At 42.0% G+C, this 21,517-nt stretch overlaps 1 protein-coding gene across 1 annotated transcript in view; it reads right to left on the bottom strand.

Moving 5' to 3' along the window:
• Positions 1-21,517, bottom strand: part of LOC141777775 (cadherin-6-like) — a 124,640-nt gene that overhangs the window by 30,409 nt on the left and 72,714 nt on the right. The window contains exons 6-7 of the mRNA XM_074652330.1: positions 8,193-8,380; positions 5,242-5,492 (exon numbers count right to left, since the gene is read on the bottom strand). Of these exons, the coding sequence (XP_074508431.1) occupies positions 5,242-5,492; positions 8,193-8,380 (439 nt within the window). The remainder of the gene's footprint in view (positions 1-5,241; positions 5,493-8,192; positions 8,381-21,517) is intronic.

Genomic DNA, 21,517 nt, shown 5'->3' with positions numbered 1-21,517 from the left:
TCCATTTATTTCCAAACCACGGATATGTTGAATGTGAATGTTGAGCATTATTTTTCTTTTTTGAATGAATGTGAATGTTTTTGCATTCCGGCAGAGCAAGTGCCGTTAGCCGTTAGTTAGCCTAGTAAAGTTAGCCTAGTAAAGTTAGCTTATGTGGTATAATAAGTATAAAGAGCAAGAAAATCCACTTAGGGGGCATCCGGAGTGGTTTTGAATGTGTCAAACAAACACAAGACTTTCACCCAGGAGACTGCTGTCCGTGTCCAATGTGACACCATAAGTAAACGTTGATGTTACGCTTGTTACGTAACGTTACGTAAGAAAGTCTACTAAGGGCGGTTGTTACTTATGCTAATTACATAGTTAGGCTAATCTTAATCAAGTATTGTTGCCTAAACCTACCTGGTCTGCCTCCCAACTCGTCAAATACCGCCGTTTGGGCAGCGGACCTCGGCATCAGAAACTGTCGCACGGAGGCTTCTTTAGCAACAGTATGTGACGAACCGGGCTTTCAACTAAATCCAATGTAAACCCCCCTGTGGCATTATTCGACGGCCGGAGCAAGTGACGTAGTATTAATAGCATGAGAGTCCGGTCAGGGCGGGAGGGAAGGGTGCTCGATGGGTCAAACAAACACAAGACTTTCAGCCAGGAGACCGCTGTTTGTGTCCCGTGTGAAACTAAAAGTAACGTTGACTTATTTTGTCAAGTCAGTCTTAAAGGTCACATATTATACTCCATTTAAACTAGTTATTATAGGTCTCAGACACCTCCAAACCATGTCTCTGAAGTTTTTTTTTCAAAAAAACAATCAGATCATGCATTCCAGCATGTCTCTATAACCTCTGTTTCAGCCCATTTCCAAAAGTGCTGATTTCTGTGTCTGTAGCCTCTGTCTCCTCCCACTCTGCTCTGATTGGTCAGCGTTTTCTGTCAATCAAACGTCCTCAACAACAGCGTCACCCTCCCCGCCCCCCTCGCGGCCTGAGAGGAGTGGAGAGAGAGGAGCTAGAATAGAGCTTATAAACCACTTTAAAGTTTATAAACCAGAAACTTCACCCAGCGCACGTTACCGGAGGAATCTGATCAGAAATCGGCGACACATGATGAACATCTGCGGTCCAGATTCCAGGTTTTCCTGACGGTTTCTCTCAGGTAAATAATGCTGTTTATAGCTCTGTTGGTTAGCTCAGTGTTTACCTCATGCATCAACTCTGTAAACCGTAAACATACACTCTGTTTTACGTCTGTCTTTACAGATCCATCTGTGAGAAATGACCGACAGAATCATCCCAGAGGAGAGCAGACAGCTGAGAGCAGATGGCTCTGTTTACATGGAGATACAAAGCTAACCCGGTAGCATGTAGCTAACCCGTTAGCATGTAGCTACATGCTAACGGGTTAGCTACATGCTACCGCTATGACACGGTGTGTAAACACAGCGACCATCAGGGTGGAAAATAGAAGATGTGAAACAGTAGTCAGTTCATTATTTCTGCTAAAAGATAAATGTATGGAAGATCAGAGTAATGGTATATTATTTACAGTAGTAGCTGTCTCTGTGTTACCATGACTACAGACCACCGGAGCTTAGCTTACCATAGTTTACCAGAGCTGAAGACTTTCTCCTGTACCATGTTAACATAACTAACTAACAGGTGAGATGATTACAAATGCTGTGAATAATTAATATTGTCATCTGTCAACTCAAATAAAGTTTGACTGTGAAACAGAAATGTGTTGTGTTGCTTACAAGTCACTATTTACTACCTGTAATCTGCTACATGCATGACATCAAATATATATAATATATAAATATCACCTGTTTAAACAGTGTAATTACATAAAGCCTTTGTGAATGAACATGTTATATTTAGATGATGGGAGTACATGAAGCCTGTTCTGCTGGTTCTTGCAGACTAACTGTAGGAGCTACTTTGCTCAAGTTCGGTTGAGGAGGAGAGACAGTGACGCGCTGTGGGGCGGGGTCAGCTACTGAAGGTTCTCTCTGGTTCGACCAGGAAACCCTCACGTGGCTTGCATTCTCTAATGACGTCAGAATACAAGGAAAAAAGCGAATTTTTTTTCTGCACCCATTTCCGGACAAACGGAGGAGGAGAAAAAGAGAGAGGATGGTCTTTTATGATACTATGGTGGCCTGTAGACACACTGGGGACAGATATTGATGTTTAAAAGACATGGAAAAGTGCATTTTGCATAATAGGTGACCTTTAAGTCACGTGACTCATCAATATCGTCAGTTCAGTGAGTCCTTTGAGTCGTTAGTATCGTCAGTTGGGTGAGTCCTTTGAGTCGTTAGTATCGTCAGTTGGGTGAGTCCTTTGAGTCGTTAGTATCGTCAGTTGGGTGAGTCCTTTGAGTCGTTAGTATCGTCAGTTGGGTGAGTCCTTTGAGTCGCTAATATCGTCAGTTGGGTGAGTCCTTTGAGTCGTTAGTATCGTCAGTTCGGTGAGTCCTTTGAGTCGTTAGTCCGTCCAAAAATAACACAAGAGGGGTACCCCGTGTGTCGGTCTCCGATGCCGAGCTGCACTGATAAAGTGGCGGTATTTGACGAGTTGGGAGTGAGAATGTGTTGCCTAAACCTAACCAATCGTAACCAAAATGCCGACTGATTTGTCTATTTAGAGCCAAATTGGCTGTTTCCCCCTGCATTCAGTTTTTATGCTTAGCTAGTTAGGCTAACTTTGTACTGATTCCAGCTTTGTGTATGAGATTGAAATGATGTGGGGACAAAATAAATGATGTACCCACTTTGATCTGTATGGTTGGACAAAACAACCAACGACCAACTTTGATTCAAACGACTGGAATCACATGATTGTTGCTGCATTCTGTCCTCTCCTCCTATTCAATCCTACTGTAACCTGTTCAAAACATCCCAGCTACTTGAAAATCTCTTCCCACCGTCTGTGGACTGCTCACAGAGCATTCTCTATTTTTGAACTAGTTGCTGAATGCAGCTATTCACAGCTTCACAGCACTCCATGGATAATAGAAGTGAGATGCCTTTGCTCCTGTCTTTTCCGCCTGCCTGTCAAAGAGGAGGCAAACTGCTCCGTGTGTGTGAACATGTTCAGTGTCTGGATCAAGGCTGCTTTCACTTTCGAGTCCAGACTATTACACCAAACTGCTATCAGCTGTTAATTATGTACCATTCAATCTTAATTATTGTTTTCCATAAAGCGATAGATGAATCTAAAAAGAAAACATTGCTCCAGTACATCCAGGCTCGATCATAATTAGAAAGCACTCAACAGGAAAATAATAGTTCAGTGACACAATGTGAATAGATGATACAGTCACACACACACACACACACACACACACAAAGGCACAAACAGGGATAATTAGAATCGTGTGTGTGTGAGTGTGTGTGTGTGTGCCCCCTCGTGACACATCATTTTAAGAGCACTCCATGGCTCCGTGCTCGTTTTAATTGGAATACGTTCCTCATCAGCTCGCCTGCTTTAAATGTAGAGGAATAACGGGCTCTGTTCCAGTCTCCAGCTGCGCTCTGTCCTGCCTGTCAGTTCAACACACTCACACTGCTGCTGTCATCCATCCATCTATACATCATGATTATCCGACACTTCTCTGTATTTACACCGCACTGTTTTTAAATCAATTCATTACCGGTTTCTATCCGATCCTTTGCTGTGTCCTAATACTGTTTTGGCAGAGACTCAAAAGTGCCGTCCAAGTTCCAATACCCACAGCAACAGATCAAATTACCCATGCAGGGCTGTAGGCATTTTATTTTGTCAACATCAGAAGATTCCCTGGATGTATCGATGCTGTTTGGTCAATTACTAACAGGAGAGTAACAGAACTCAAACTCTCCTAATGCCAGGCATCAATAATGAACAGTACTGCAGTGAGGCAGTGGGGTTTAAATATAGCCTGTGGGTGCAGGTTTCTGTTGTATGCAGTCAGCAGTTTTTCACACACAGCTGTATAGTCCGCAGACGGCTTGGTCTCTAATCTTAACAGTGATCACTGTGCCGCCTATCTTTGAACCTACTTCATATTTCTCCTCTGGTTCCCCTCTTTTCAGACTCTTATCGCAACTCCTCACAAGTCTTTAGAGAATCCACACTTCATCCGACTTCAACGCAGTTTTGCTGAGATTTTTAAAAACAGCAGGACAGGAAGTGAAGATATGCAAACTTTCTGCAGAAACAGGCTTCCTGTTTTCAGTCTGATATAAGGAATTAGTGCCAGGTGAAATCTAAATATATTAAAGGTAGGGTCGACTCAGGAGCTCCGTCTATACCCACTCCCTCCCCTCGGGGTTACTTCCAAAGCAATGCCCCCCACTCACATCTGTGGCTCTTGTGTTTTGTTTCAGGCTGCTGTTAGTATGACCAAAGACTTGATTTGCTATAGGCTAAAAAATATAAGCAGAGCACAAGACAAGATTTACAGAGCAGTTATTAGAAGTGTCTTGACAGCATTATGGAAAGCACCCTACAGAGAAATAAAACCTTTTTCTTTACCTTTTCGTTTGATCCGGTCTGTTTGTTATTGTGTTTCTCAATCTGAGAAGTCTCGCTGTGAAACGTCGCGCCACATCCACATTGTCGAAATATTCAGCCATGACATTGAAAATCTTTTAGATAACACTAAGCTACACTTTCTGTAGTCCAACACAACAAACTCTGACAACACCAGCACTCCTCTCTCCACATTCACTCACGTTTCCATCGTTGTCTCTTCCGGCAACAAGTCACATGACACAACCAGAATGGCACTCAGAGAGCGCAGACCTCCGCCAAGGTGCGTGACTTTAAAAACAGATCACAGCTAATAACAAACAGAAAGCGAAAGGTAAAGAAAAAGGTTTTATTTCTCTGTAGGGTCCTTCCATAATGTCGTCAGACACTTATAATACCAATCTGAGCCTGTCAGCGGCAAAAACAAGGACCTTTAGTGGACATACATTGACAGCACGTAACTGCCCCGAGCGATTACATTACAGCGGTTTAGCGGCTGCCGTCTGCAGCGATCTCCTTTAATACTGAATCAGTTTCAAGAATTGTTGTCCCCATTAGTCACTTGGACACAAAAACATGGGAAAATAGGGTCCAGGTTGAAAAACACAAAAGTTACCCTTTAAAGGATTCCAGGGTTTTCTGTCATTGGTTAATTGTCTTGCCTTATTAGTTTATAACCTATTTTTAACAAAAAGAGAAAGAAAATTCAACTGAGGTTTTGTCTTACTTGACCATGCTGCGAGCTCCATCGGGGTCCATTGCACTAACTGAGCCCACAGCCACGCCCACTGCAGCGTCTTCCTTCACCTCCATCAGATAGCTGGCTTTGTCGAACAGCGGCGGCTCATCCACGTCGTCCACGCCAATCCGAACCGTGGCCATGTCTTTGGAGCCCGCGGACATGAAGCGAGGGTCCACCTGGGTGTTCTGGACCTGGATCTCTACTGTGTACGATGGCTTCTTCTCAAAATCCAAAGGCTGCAGAGGCAAAGAGATAAAAAAACAGAAACACAGAGGGGAATTTTATGAATGAGGAGAGGAGAGAGAATGAGGAGTGTCTCTCTGTTGGTACAGTAATGGAATCGTGGTAAAGACAAAGCTGCTGAGGCCAACAATCAACTAAAAATATGTACCTGCCAAGAATAATTATGAACACAAAAAAGTCATTTAAATATAGTATTTAGCAGTTTAGCAAAAAGAGTGTTGTTGTGTTTGTGTCCACCTGATGAAAATACGACCACACCTGAGAAAAATCTTTTTAGCAGCTAAATGTCCATCAGCGAGTTGCTAAATGTGTCTATAGCTGCTGTATGCAGCTGAGCAGGTATTATGCAGTGGGTCAGAGTTTTTTCACTCAACATAGAGGTCTGGAGCTTGTGTGCTGGAGAAACAGAACAATGAGCTGAAAGCGTTTTAGCGTCAGTATAAGTGACCCACATTGAGGTTTAGCCAGCAAATGCAAATTTCGATACCTTTTGCGCTTGACGACGAGTGGTTATGTTGGTCCTGGTTTATGGAATATACAGTATGATTATTGATATAAAAATGTATTATTGTGATGCAGGCAAAGACTGGGCTGACCAGCCCAATCACAGATAGGTTAGTTTTTATACTGTATATAGTCATAGTAATAGTAGACTTGATACAAGGGACGTCAGGATACCAGAAATGTAGTAGTCGATACCAATACCGGTGAAATACCACAATTCTCCATACCCAATTGGATACCACGGTAAAACACAAAAACAAAACAATTAACAATTTGAATTAATGTTGTTAATGATGTCACTCACATCATCTTGGAATTCTCAACGTCTGTCTCTGAGGGTCATCGCTAAGTTGGAATTGTTTCCTCCTTTCGTCTGAAAAGTTTGTTTGCATGGTGTTTTTTTTGCGAATTTATTATTATTGATTGTCTTTTTATTCAAATATTTGCTTTAATTGAAAGATTCTTGGCATTAGTAGTTTTAATAATGTATTATAAGCTGCTTGGAGCTAATATTTGGAAGTTAAACAGGTCATCATTTTCTCTCTGTTATCTATTTTATATTGATGTGAAAACATCTCCTTCAGACAACTGGATTTATTCAAGTTTCTCGCCAAAAACTACATTTTACCAGATTACATTTGAACACATCATGATAACGTTATAATTTCCTTACGCCCAATACTCCTTTTTTTTTTACTGAATAGAGCTTGAACACATCATAATGTAAATTAATGGCACCTCCCGTTAATGTTAGCTGTTAGCTCCGTGATTTAGCCAAGCTGGTCTGTGCTGCCCACCGGCTGCTAACAGCTAACGTTAACTAGCTCTCCTCCGGATCATTCCAACACGGATTTGTTGTTAACAATGTAGCATTATGAAGGAAAAATAGGGTGCGTTGCGTCGATGGTGACTTTACTGTGCCGTTAGTCTTGCGTTGGTTAGAAAAACGAGTACTGTCACAGAGAAGTTCTCGTAACATCCCTACTTAATACCATGAAGAACATCCCAATTAGTTGTAATCCAGGAAGGGAATTACTTAACCATATCTTTTAATTTGATAGCCGAGAAGTTGAATATCCAAGGCCGGATTTATGGAATGTGAGAACATATCTCTTTTATTGTATCAGGACTATCTGAATGATAAAAGAATAAAAAGAACAGCACATGCTGTTACAGGGTGAATTCTAACATTAATACAAACGTGATATAAAGCAGCTGACAGATTCAATCTGATGACAAATAATATTAGTTTTTCACAAAGTGCAAATAATGTTGATGTTTCTTGACATCAGCTGTGACAATGCTGCATGAAACGAGAACAAAGCTTCAGATGTACTTGAACAGCTCTACATGAGCTGCCTTTGCTTCCTTGAAGGAATCCTGGATATTGTCCTCATCTCGTATCCTGCTGACAGAATATCATTACTTCTTTGTTGAAGCTCGCAGACTTTACGAAGGTTGTGTCAGCAAGAGGAACAAAAGAATTTCTAAATATCAATTGTGATAGTACATCAGTAAACACACACACACACACACACACACACACACACACACACACACACACACACACACACACACACACACACACACACACACTCTGTGAGGACACTGTGATGAAAAGCTCCAGTCCTGTGTATCGGTGCCTGCAGCAAAGGCTACGACTGGGGGTTGTGCAGGTAAAGATGAATAAGTTTAATTTGGTTTCTTTCATCTGTCAAGCATGCCCAGGCTTTGCATATTTAACAGTACGTGTAAAACAGACTACGTGGGCAGGTTCCTTATGAGTGGAGAGTGTGGGATCTGCTGAATCACTGCTTTAGAATTCATTTGATTTAACCAATGCCGTGAGAGAAATATCAAGATAATTAAAAGCCAGCCTCATTTCAACGTGGGCATCAGGACAGCAACAGATTTCACATTTATTTACAAAAGATGCAGTTTTCTGCATTTCATTCGGTGCTATTCAGTGTACTACTACTGAAATGTACTCTGCTGCTGTTGCACTAGCTTTCATATCATATATTATTGCTTTTATAATGCATCTTTTAACCTATTTAGAGTATGTAATAATTGTGTTAATGTATTGTATGTATTGTATGTATTGTATTGCACCTGTTTCCTTTCACATTAGTGCTACACAAACAGTTTCTAAATGCCATTAGTAGTCTGAGTCCACAGTTTAGTCTCACCTTGCTGACGGAGATGACTCCCTCCTGGGTGTCTTTGTCAGTGGAGATGTCGAACATGTCCATGCCGTCTCCACTGACGATGGTGAAGTACATCTCAGCGTTCTTCCCGATGTCTCTGTCAGTGGCTCGGATTCTCCCAACTGGAGTGCCAGACTTGGACGACTCGGGAACTCTGAACTGGTAAATACCTGAAAACACAGACAATATGACTGACCGTCAGCTGCATGATATGAAACTGGTGATGCTTTAATGCAAGTAATGCTGGGATCAAGAGTTTTCTTTGCACATTGTTGCCACTATTAGCCATTATGTAAAATAGCTAATTTCCTTGTGGTAGTATAAACTAGAATTACCGCCTCGCAGTTGTAGGCCTCCGCCACCCAGCAAAGATTCAGTTTACATCCATTTCTGTTCAAAATGTCATCACTACATCATTTTATCCTATGAAACATGTATGTGGAATTGTCATAATTATTGTTTTCACCGCCGTTGGTTTGTTTGTCTGTCTGTCTGTTAGCAGGATTACTCCAAAAGTTCGCAATGGATTTGAATACAATTTTTTGGAGGGGTGGGGTGTGGCACAATGAACAATCCATTCGATTTTGGTGGCGATCCGGATCATGATCAGGATTCAGGAATTCCTATCAGCCTGAGCATTAAAACCACAGGGAATAACACATGCGCAATGTAACTGATGACGCGTTGATGACACGTGACCACGCCTCCTTCTGAGAGCAGAGAGATACATGTGTGGATGTGTGTGCGGGAGCTGCTGTCCGTCGGCGGTGAGAAAGAAAAAAGCGGTAGATGACAGGATGACAGACATCGTAGTGTAACGTTATACAGACATAACAAGGCTGCTGAATGAGAGAGGCATCCGGCGACACGTACACGGAAACACACCGTGTTAATAATAAGCCAACCATCTCACGGGACAGCCAGCTGTGAGCTGTGATCTGTTTTTACAGTCACGCACCTTGGCGGAGGTCTGCGCTCTCCGTGTGCCATTCTAGTTAGGAAATGAATTCTTCTTAAAGCCCAAAACATGTTTTGTGAGGTCACAGTGACCTTTGACCTTTGAACACCAAAATCGAATCAGTTCATCCTTGAGTCCGGGTGGATGTTTGTGCCAAATTCAAGGCGTTCCTGAGATATTGCGTTCACGAGAGTGGTACAGACGGACAACCCCAGAAACGTAATGCCTCCGGTCAAGGCTATGACCAGCACACAGCCCTCTCATTCACTTGAATGGAACCAGTCCTTCGGTGCAGTGGGTGGTGCCAATGCAGAGGGCTGCAGCAAAAACAAAAAGTCACACCTAGCTCTACTTCTGCTGCAAAAGCAACGCGACGTCATCCGGCAAGGCACTGCGCTGGCTGGCCAATCAAATACACGCAAGCACACATTCCTGGTAGGTTACTTTGTAACATGAATGCCATATTCCTACTGCTTACCTCGCAATCTTCATGACTAAAGATAAAATAGTTGCCACCGTGATCATTTTGTGAAGCTGTTGTGCAGTGTTGTGGCATCCCCACACCTAATTTATTACTATAATCTTGGTCCAATGTGGGTATATTAATTGTTTCAAAAAATGTATGAAGGGCTGAGCAACTGGGAATCACTGTAAGAAGTGTATAGTGATGGACACAATTCCTTGAATTATTTAGTAATCTGAATGGGGTCACTTGTTGCCTCTGACAGAGTTTGAATCGTAGATCCAGTGATAGACGGAGCCGGTCCGACAGAACCGTATTTGTCTCGTTGCCATATTTAGGCTGTGTGGCTCTTTAATTTGAATAATAAAGATGCATTTTTGCTCGTAGCTCGTAGTTTTTATGCTCCTTAACCGTTAGTAGTAGGGGCAGCAGTATAGGTGGGAAATCAATTGACTCACAAATCCATTTCTACAACCTTAAGGTGCCATGGGGAGTTTTCTTGTAAACAAACACAATTTATGCTGAGATCCAGTTTTCCTGACCAGAACACATTCTCTGCATCCTTGAGGTCGAACAAAACAAATGTGTTGAATATATTTCCTTCTTCATAACACATTTGCAAATACGGCAAAAACAGAGATCCACTCATAAAAGCATTGCTTCATAATGCAACTAGGGCTCTCAATCGATCAAAATATTTAATCTCAATTAATCGCATGATTGTCCATGATTAATCGTGATTAATCATAAAGTAATTGCACATTTTTTATCCGTTCAAAATGTACCTTAAAGGGAGATTTGTCAAGTATTTAATACTCATTATATTGTAGCCTATTCAACATGGGAATGTGCAAATATGCTGCTTTATTATGCAAAAATATGCTCAAATCATAAAATGGCAAACTGCAGCCCAACAGACAACAACAGCTGTCAGTGTCAGTTTTTTCCTCACCAAAATTTAGCATAACTCCATAGCGTTATTTAGCCTCCTTGGCGACAAGCTAGAATGACATGGTTGGTACCAATGGAATCCTTAGGTTTTCTGGCTTCGTTTGATGACAGTATCTTCACTCTAGATCGATTGTGTTAATGAGTTAAAGAAATTAATGGCGTTAAAACAATTTTTCATTAGCGTTAACAGACCTAAATGCTACTAATTGGTCAAAAACTCCTTAAAAGCCCCAATTGTATATGATACCGTTAAAATGGTTCTGGTGACCGCTGACCACAGTCATTCTTCATTCTATAGCTAGATAAAGAAAGTGAAGCATTTTCAAATCCTCCACATAGTGACTTTAATGATTTCCATAAAACTATGTGTGAGTGTTATTTGTGATGATAAAACGTAAATCCGCTCCGACATGAAATTTACAACCCAATCATCCGATCGCAAGTGCACATTAAGATCCCTCTGTATTCTCACTCACTCATCTTCAACCGCTTGTCCGGGGTCGGGTCGCGGGGGCAACAGCTCCAGCAGGGGACCCCAAACTTCCCTTTCCCGGGCTCTGACTGGGGGATCCCGAGGCGTTCCCAGGCCAGTGTGGAGATATAATCTCTCCACCTAGTCCTGGGTCTTCCCCGTGGTCTCCTCCCAGCTGGTCGTGTCTGGAACACCTCCCTAGGGAGGCGCCCAGGGGGCATCCTTACCAGATGCCCGAAACCACCTCAGCTGGCTCCTTTCAACGCAAAGGAGCAGCGGCTCTACTCCAAGTCCCTCACGGATGACTGAGCTTCTCACCCTATCTCTAAGGGAGACGCCAGCCACCCTCCTGAGAAAACCCATTTCGGCCGCTTGTACCCGCGATCTAGTTCTTTATGTCATCACCCAGCCCTCATGACCATAGGTGAGAGTAGGAACGAAGATTGACCGGTAGATCGACCTCTGTATTCTGAGGATTAAATCCATTGTAAAGGGGCAGAAAAGAAATCTATCTGGATGAAAGTGTATTGACATAAAAACATCAGAAACTAGAGGGTCAAAGGTCAAAGGTCACTGTGACCTCACAAAACATGTTTTGGGCTTTAATTCAAGAATTCATATGCTAACTAGAATGGCACTCGGAGAGCGCAGACCTCCACCAAGGTGCCTGACTTTAAAAACAGATCACAGCTCACAGCTGGCGGTACCGTGAGGTGGTCGGTTTATTATTAACACAGTGTGTTTCCGTGTAACGTATTGGTGGATGCCTCTCTCATTCAGCAGCCTTGTTATGTCTGTATAACGTTACACTACGCTGTGTGTCATGCCGTCATCTACCGCTTTTTTCTTTCTCACTGCGGACGGACAGCAGCTCCCGCACCTCGATGTCTCCCCACACATCCACCCCACACCCATGATCCACACACGTATCTCTCTGCTCTCAGAAGGGGGCTGGGTCACGCGTCATCATCAACGTGTCCTCAGTTACGCTGCGCATGTGTTATACCCTATGGTTTTAATGCTCAGGCTGATCAGAATCCGATCGCCACCAAAATCGAATGGATTGTTCATTGTGCTACACACACCCTTCCAAAAAAATGCATTCAAATACATCACGATCTTTTGGAGTAATCCTGCTAACAGACAAACAGACAAACAAACAAAAAAAGAAAAAGGCTTCAATTCCTGTATTTTACATGTGTGCTATGTTACAGTGTCTGGTTGTGTCAATGATCCACTACCTTGTCGTTTGCTCATTGCTGCCTTTTAACCCTGGAAGGGGGTTTCGTCTCAGGTAATCCCTCTCAAGGTTTCTTTGAATTTTTTCCTTCGGGATTTTTTTGGAGGGATTTTTTTTTCTGTTGTCCACTTAGGCAGGTGTTTGTATTTCTTGTCTAATGTGGCCCTGTGAGGCCCTTTTAGAATGCTACTGGGATTAAGAGCTGCACAAATAAGCCTGATTTAACATAAAAGCCAGAACATCACCACCTGAGGCAGTGAGTAGAAACTGACTGACTGACTGACTGATATTGATGAAGAACCCTATTAATCCCCCTTTCATATGGTGTGACTCAGTGATACAGCAGGTAAAGCAGGTCACAGGAAATGGATGCAACACAAAAACTCAAACAGACATCGAGAAAGTTTGTGTCTCCTTGAAATATAGCATATGACAGCATTTATGCTGAATGAAGAAACATCCTTCTGTTGTCTTAGAAGGTTAGACAGGTAGACAGCAAGAACAAAAGAAGCATTCTTAGTCCAAAAAAGTAAATGCCGATGGAAGCCAGGTGCTGGAATAATGTCTCTCTGCCAGACTGCTGACTATCATTAAAAACAGCATTTCAATGTATTTTATTGTGAGTGTGATGTATCCCCTTTGTTCTCTGGAATAAGCGCTGTGTTTTGCCATCAGTTTGCCGTGGCAGTTCGAGATGGCCGTTGCTAAGAGTTTTCCTCCTCATTGCGAAACAAACACAGCCTCGTCCTGTATGTGAAAAAAAAAACAGCTTGTTTGAGTCACTGAATGGAGTCCAAGCACACAAACACGTTGAAATGAATGCAAATGAGATGTCACTCTGCTGTATGAACCTGAGGCAGTTCCATATCAGGATGCTTTCCTTTATTCGGGGTGTGTGTGCGTGGGTGTGTGTGGGTGTGTGTGTGCATGCAAATACTCCATTTCAGAGATTTAGTGGTGTGTATAAACCACTTGAGTGAGTAATTATATGCTACTGTGACACAGCAGGCGTCATACACCCTGGCAGCTAGACAGTACTCAACCCGCCACTGTTTTGGTATACTTATATACTGTGTTTGTGTGTTTGCATCCACAGAGAGAGAGAGTGAGATAAAGGATGTGCTAATGTGTATACACAGTACGCACATCATCACAGTGCCATAGTGGCAGCTGCCATCACCCACTATCTTATTTAACAAAGAATCATTTCACCACCTTCATGAAACACACACATACAGTATGTACATATGGTTCTGTATGTTAGGCTATAGCTGTCCAGCTGCCTGTCCACTGAAAGATACAATAGAACTGGAACAGTGAACTCATAAACATTGTGTTTCAGAGCCAAAACCAAACTAAACCAACGACCAACCACCGACAAACCAGCCAGTCAAACCAAACCAAACCAAACCAAACCAAACCAAACTACTAAAGCAACAACAAACAAAACTCACCAAACCAAATCGGCCAAGCCAGGCCAAGCCAAACCACACCAAACCAAACCAGCCAAACCAAACTAAATCGACCAAGCCAAGCCAAACCGACAAACCAAACAGACCAAGCCAAGCCAAACCAAACCAAACCAAACCAAACTGACCAAGCCAAACCAAATCAAACCAAACCAAATTGACCAAGCCAAACCAAACCAAACCAAACCAAACTGACCAAGCCAAACTGACCAAACCAAACCAAACCAAACCAAACCAAACCAACCCAAACCAAACCAAACTGACCAAGCCAAACTGACCAAGCCAAACCAAACCAAACCAAACTGACCAAGCCAAACAGACAAGCCAAACTAACAAACTAATCCAAACCAAACTAAGCCAGCCAAACCAAACAACTACAAAAACAAAGACATCAAGAAAAAAATAAGGAAACAAAATTTGCTGTTCTAACTGCTTTGGGTAGTAGATCAAACAAAATACACTAAAATAGATAATAAATAAATAAAATCTTTGACAGTGATAAATAATTATTAAATAAATAAATAAAGTAAATAATAAACAAACTAATACATAATAAATAAGTACAAGGGGAAAAGTTTTATAATATCGATAGTCATTCTCTCCTGTACTTTGACTGCCGCTCCCTTCTGAATGGAACGCTTTCTCAGGTGAATTTATAAGGTCAAGTATGTCAAAGTTTTGACGCTAGATTAGTGTAACAGGCAGCCCACCAGCAGCATATTTGATATTTTGAAATTAATTGGCTTGAGGTTAGGGGGTCCACTGTATACATATTAGTAAGAGACAAGGAAAAGACCAAAGACTGTATAGAACTCAGCCATCAGCTTCAGATGTTATCGTCTCTAAAGGTTACAACCTGTGTAAGACTGTTCCTCACCGATCAAAGAAAAAATTAAATTACTACCATTTGGTGCTCAGTGGGTGGCACATTTAGACAAACATATATATGCCCAAACTGAAACAATGTGACCACAAAAAGCAATTTTACTCAACTATTCCAATACTTTCGGTATTCTATTTATGTATCTATCTCTAAGCAAAATACTAACAAAAAAAACAAGTGGGAGCCTGGTGAAACCCTGAAGAGCCCAGAGGTAAAGAGAGGAGAAGCAAATTTCATCTCCACTCACTTTTCTTTCTGGCTGGTTGGAGATTGTGTTGCCTCTTGGCTCCGACACAGACAGCACTGATTGGAGTCCTGGTGTGAAGTGAAATTAATTGACATGTGTGGACCAAGGTGTGTGTGTGTGTATGTGTGACTATGTGTTCAGACTGAAGGACAGGGTTTGGGATTAAGGGACAGGAAACATACAGTATATAATGGATGATTTGTCCTCATATGGGTTGAAATATACAAGCATGTGTGTGTGTGTGTGTGTGTGTGTGTGTGTGTGTGTGTTAAGTATGGTGACTTAAACAGAATGATAATGCCACTTGCAATCTGTTCAGCAGAGTGATCTTGTTTTGCACCCTGAACTGGAGACAGACACGGTGGGTGAGTGGGTGCTGATGCTGGGTGGAGAGGAGGAAGAGGAGGGAGAAACTGACACTCTGATAGAGAGACTGTGATTGAACGCGGCAGAGATGGAGAGGGAGAGGAAAAACAATTAGAAGATGACAAGATGGATACAGAAAGCCAGAGAGCTGGTGAGCTGAGTTCTGCCTTCATGTCAATTTATGAGGATTAGACGAGAGAATGACTGATGTGATCGAGGCCAACAGAGAAGTAATTTACTCATTTCTTTTACACTGCTACGGGCACTGAGACACTGCTGATGGACCCCCACCCCACCCCCTCACACACACACACACACACACACACAAACACTACTATGTGCCAATACAGCCTCTGGATGAAAAGCTGCCGCATTTGCACCAGCTGTTGCCGCGTTCAAACTTCAACTCTTCTAATGCGTCTACTACTAAGTGAGATTACCAATGAATTACACTGAGCTGCACCACACAGACCAGCTCTAACAGAAGTAACTGCTGTGCTGCCGAGTGACGGTAGCAGCAAATTAAATGTTGTTGTCTTGACAACTAAGCACGAGGACAATGGAACACATTGTTAACGATTTTCTTTAAATACATCTCATCCATGTTGGATTAGTAGCTTTCGATCATATCACGTGATCTTCATAAGTACTCCATCAGAGTGAACTTTGTATGTCTACAATTTCATCACAAACTCCATCTGCTGATGAAGATCATGATCATCATATGATTGAAACTAAAGGGCCTCGTAGTGAGACTGATTTCTCAACTGCTTTTCCCAAGAACAAGATTGAACTTTGAACCTCACACTATGAACAATACAAGGTCACTTAAAGCTTCAGTAAGCAACAAGTTTTGGGCATCAGTGGGCAAAAATTCCATAATAACCTTTCAGCATATTGTAATTCAAGTGTTCTGAGAGAAAACTAGACTTCTGCTCCTCCTCATGGCTCTGTTTTCAGGCTTTAAAAAATCTAACCTAGAAATCGAGACTTTGACCGATCACAGGATATTTCAGAGAGAGAGAGCGTTCCTATTGAGCGTTCCTATTGGCTGTGCTCCAGCTGGTGGGCGGTGCTTGGTATTTCCTCAACATGATCTCAACATGGCTGCCGGGTCACAAACTTTCTCATTTTACAGACAAACAGTACACTACAAGATGATTCTGAAAACATTTGGGAAGAGAAATAGGCATTACAGTAACAGAATAGGAGGATACCGGAGGACACAGAGAAACATTAATTTTTTCCAGATTACCTGTCTCATGCACTACTGTCAGGCTATAGTGACCTTTTTTTTTTAAAAAAAACAACCTTTTTTTAATCATATTATTTTTAATCCATTTCTACCCACTGCAGCTTTAAAGGGTTGGTTCACCCAAATGACAAAAAAACAAAACATATTGTTTCACCTCCCTTTAGTGATATCTAACCTTAACATATTGATTTGTCCATGTTGTGAGACATCTGTCTCGGAGATTTCTGCCTGCCTTCCGCCAGTGGGGCCTCGGGGCAAAACATCTGGGCCGCTTGACCCCCTGCTCCTCTCACTGTCTTTGTGTTGTGTATGCATTCTGTTGCTTTTAAGTATCCATCAGGTGTAAAGTGCTAAGGATATGAGTCCTAAAACCTGGAAGTGAGTGAGCATTTTAGCACTTCTGGAAGTAAATGGTTTTTTTTAAATGGGTTTTTAGTTAGATGCCTGAAATAAGGTCTGTGGTTAACACAAGCTGAGGAGAATTTAACGTTTTGTTTCACGATACAAAATACATTAATAAATATCCCACTTCTGAAGCCTTTATGTGTCTTCAAAAAGGCAGTTGCTAACAAGTGGCTAAATGAGACTACTAAACGTCATCACGCCGACTCGTCCTCCTGTACAGCCTCGTTGTGTATACTCACACTCATGCGACCGTGGTGTAGTTTGTCTATAGCCTAACGTTAGCTCTTTACTTCTGGCGATAGCATTCACGCTTCAAAAATCATTAAAGTGGTGTTGATTTGTGGAGATTATCTTGCTGACAAAACATGTAAGTATCATAAATGTTTGTTTGGCACAGAGTTTATTTTCTGCAATAATCCAAATCCCAATAGAAAAATGAAAAAAAGCTTTTTGTCGAGGGAACCAAGGCGATGCTAACTTCCTGGTTGGCCAACAAAAATGCGTCATCCCTGGAGAACTCTATAGAATGGACAGCGAAATGAAGCTTATGCGAAAGTTCAGACAGGAAGACCCTCTTTACAATCTTTCATTCACAACCTTTCTGTCTCTCTCTCATCTCTACTGGCTCAGTTGACTGTGGGTGGTTCACTCTTAGATAACCAAACAGATTACGCCACGCTCTCCCTGAGCCAATCACATCGTTGCAATCAAATTTTGAAACTGTTCTCTCTGCTGCTGTCAGTTGTCATTTCAGTGTGACTCGATGCAACCCGCCTCCTCCCCATCACCTCCAGTCTTCATCATATTCAGGCCCAGGCCTGCTCCACATCCCTTCATTGGATCTTCAGCTACTCCCATCACCACCACCACCAGTGTCTAGACTCCAGGTGGGGGGATATACCTAATCTCATCACGGCATCACTACCCCCTTTGATATACTACGTCAAGATGGAGTCTAATCACCAAAGACTTTGCACTATTCTTCTTATCATGCACCATGTAATAAATTATTGTTCAATCGACACACACACACACACTGGGCCTGGGCCAGGGACGTAAAGTGTGCATGTGTTTGTGTGTGTGTGTGTGTGTGTGGGGGGAGGGGGGGTTGTAATGTTTAGTGCAAAACTGCATCTTGCACGGTTGCGATGCTATCATGGAGACAAACTCTGTCCACAGACTAAGCACTCCAAACAGCCTCTGTGGTAATTCCTGCTACAGTAGGTGTCTCCAGGACCACTCACCATGGTGACACACGCACGCACGCACGCACGCACGCACGCACGCACGCACGCACGCACGCACGCACGCACGCACGCACACACACACACACACACACAGACTCACAAGGTGAAAACAATACCAGCGTCGCTGTCGCGGCTGGTAACAACCACCCAGAATTAAGAATTATCAGCGGCCATGGTGCAATTAGCGTTAATTTGACTAATACATAATGTACCTTTGAATAAGCACCAGGAAAGCATATTGACTAAAGTAATAAAAACTCAAGAGACCCTCTGGTTAAAAATGCAGAGGCAACATTAAGGTCCCCATTACTTCAGGTTATATTGGGCGTTCTTAGTGCATATTCTTAAAAAAAAAATCATTTTATCATATTACCACAAACTCATTGCCACACAGTGAACCGCTGGAGGCCCGGAGGGACTGGGATAGAGGTAGTTGCCTGCTTTGGCCTGATCCTGTCTTGGCTCACAGCACTAAAAAAAGGGACATTTAAAAAATTCAGCAGCAACATCTTTTTTTCCAGAGACAGTGATCTTGTTCCTCTGGATAATCCAAAGAGCATGCTGTCAGTTTTCATTGGGACTATTTCCTCAACCAAATGTAGTTCTGCTGAAAAGTGTGACTGGGGAGGCCTGGATTATTCAGAGTAACCAAACCAGCCAAAACCAAAAATGAACTGCAAGGCTACACACCACTAGAGGCACAGTAAGAAAATAAATATGGTGTTCTGTTAAAGACTATTTGGAGAAAAACACTGCCAACTGCTATGACATAACAGGCTGCGCGGATATGACATTTCTGATTCAGTTAACATGAAAACTCCTCTGAGACCCGGTCCGTTGGGATCACTTTACTGGAGGCGGTAGCAGGTTTGGTTTGAGTGACGATACAGATATCATATGAAACAAGAAGACCCAAGGAATCCATTGGTGCAATGTCATGATAGCTTGTCAGCAAGGAGGCTAAATAACGCTCTAAAGTTAGGCTAAATTTTGCTGAGGAAAAACTGGCATGGCCATTTTCTAATGGCACCATCTGTTATTCACGAGCAAGGCAAGCTCCTAGTCTCTAGCCGATTCCTGTCTGAAAGCTGCTGATGGTCACGTTCGAGCCATGAATACGGTCATGCAGCCATGTCTCCTTAAAGCACAGTAGACTACACTCCCGGTACTCCTTCTGACTCCTTGTCAGCGCTGCAAGCTCATCCACTTTGTTCACGAGAGATCTCACATTGCCCATTATGATGGAAGATAGATATGGTTTATACCTCCTTTTCTTTGCTCTGCACCCACGGCTCTTTAAGGGATTTCCAGCCTCTCTCCCTGGAACACGGCCGGCTCGTTAAAGTTGATCAGCTGAGTCCGTGAGTAAACAATACCTGGGCTGTAACTCGCACTACAAACTAGCCAAAAAGGATATCGCCAGGGCTAGTAAGAAAGTAAAGGCGCTCCTCACCCAACACCCAGCCACTGTAGGTAGCTGGAGTATCCAAACACATAGAATTAACACAAGGATACAGAGAGCTGCTGCAACCGGCTGCCGCTCTCAAGGCGCCATCTCTTTGGAGGGGTTATTGATCAATTTTTAATTCTCGGATGGTAAAAAAATGGTTAAATTTGCCACTAAACCAGTGTCACAAATTGTATCAACCCAAAAATTGCTGCAACAACTTATGAGACATAATAGAGCATGGATATGACAATCATATACTTCTATCATAATGTTCTAAACCCTTATACCAGGGGTCGGCAACCTATACTATCAAAAGAGCCATTTTAGGCAAAAAAAAGAAATCTGTCTGGAGCCGCAAAACATTTGAGCATTGTGATGAAGGTAACACAGTTTAAGTATATCATAATATTATGAGAATAAAGTCATAACTTTACGAGAAAAAAGTTGTAATATTACGAGAATAAAGTCATAACTTTATGAGAAAAAAAGAAAATAACACATAAAATTACTACTTATAAAAATAATAATAAAAATATTATTTTCATAATATTCCGACTTTTTTCTCGTAAACCTTTGACTTTATTCTCGTAATATTATGACTTTATTTTCGAAATCTCTGATTTATTCTTTTCCCTCAATGTGGCCCTAATACTCCGTCGTACTGTCGTACCATAGACCTACAACAATGATGAATAAAAATGAAAATGTAAACAAAAAACAGTTATTCATTTCCATTTTTATAAATCCACAGGGAGCCACTGGAGAGGGGCTTAAGAGCCGCATGTGGCTCCGGAGCCGCAGGCTGCTGACCCCTGCCTTATACACGTTCACAATGTATTATAATTAATTAATGAATTCATGTTTATTTCTGATTTATGACTAGAACAACTTGACACACAGTGCTGAGCTGCATCTCAAATTAATCTTCATGTTCCCAGCTTTCAGATGATGTACACCACGTCTATGTGACATCTACTGCTGACCTGCTATCTCCCCCTAAAGACCCCTGTACCCCCCTAAAAAAGACTAAAACAGGTCTATTGTGGGTCTCAGAGGGTTAAAGCATTAGCATTATATCTGTATTATTGGATTAGCTGAGGCTCATCTAACAGGTTCATTAATTAATCCCCCGTTTAGAGACCTATAGATTAAGTTCCAATCATAAACATTCAATGGCAAAATTGGAAGGACTAATCCGCTCTTACTCTGAACACCTGTTGAAATTAATGAACTATTAATGAGCTGCTTTGACTATTCTTTTTTTAATGTGTCTCCCCTAACTTCATGGAAATGCAATACACGCTTCAAGTTACCCCTTCAAGTTGTGTTGCATTCAGGATTGGAGGTGGCCATGGTGGTCTTGTGTTACCAAGCTTGAATTCGCTATACTTTATACATCTTTCTCCATGTAACTTGCACCAGTGGTGGATAAAAAAAATGCCGGTGTCCAAGTCACTGAACCCCTGGAATAAAGAATGTTTTAATAGATGAATTGTTTTGTTCACTAGAAAATGAATCAACAACAATTGGATGTTGGACTGGTTTGATGATGTCACCTTAGCAACATTTTGAATGCCATTTTTCCTGACATCCTATAGATTAAAGGATTAATCAGAAAATAATCTAAAGACTAACCAATCTTTAAAATAACCACCCACAAGTTGCAGCCCTAAACCTGTAGCAGTCCAACATTTGAAGCCACATTTAGAAAACATATCATTAATAGACAGCCTGTCTCTAACTGACACGCTACAGCTGGGGTCTTGAGAGTTTGTGCTTCTTGGTACAAAGCCCACATGTTTACAGTGAGAACGTTCCTATGATTAAGGATTAATTAAGTTTAATTGATTGAGAAGGCTTTCGGAAAGAATTAACGTTACTTGGTCTAATTCCCCTGGAAG

This window comes from Sebastes fasciatus, chromosome 11 (assembly GCF_043250625.1).
Source record: "Sebastes fasciatus isolate fSebFas1 chromosome 11, fSebFas1.pri, whole genome shotgun sequence".
Lineage (NCBI taxonomy): Eukaryota > Metazoa > Chordata > Actinopteri > Perciformes > Sebastidae > Sebastes > Sebastes fasciatus.
This window is presented reverse-complemented; position numbering and strand designations above follow the sequence as displayed.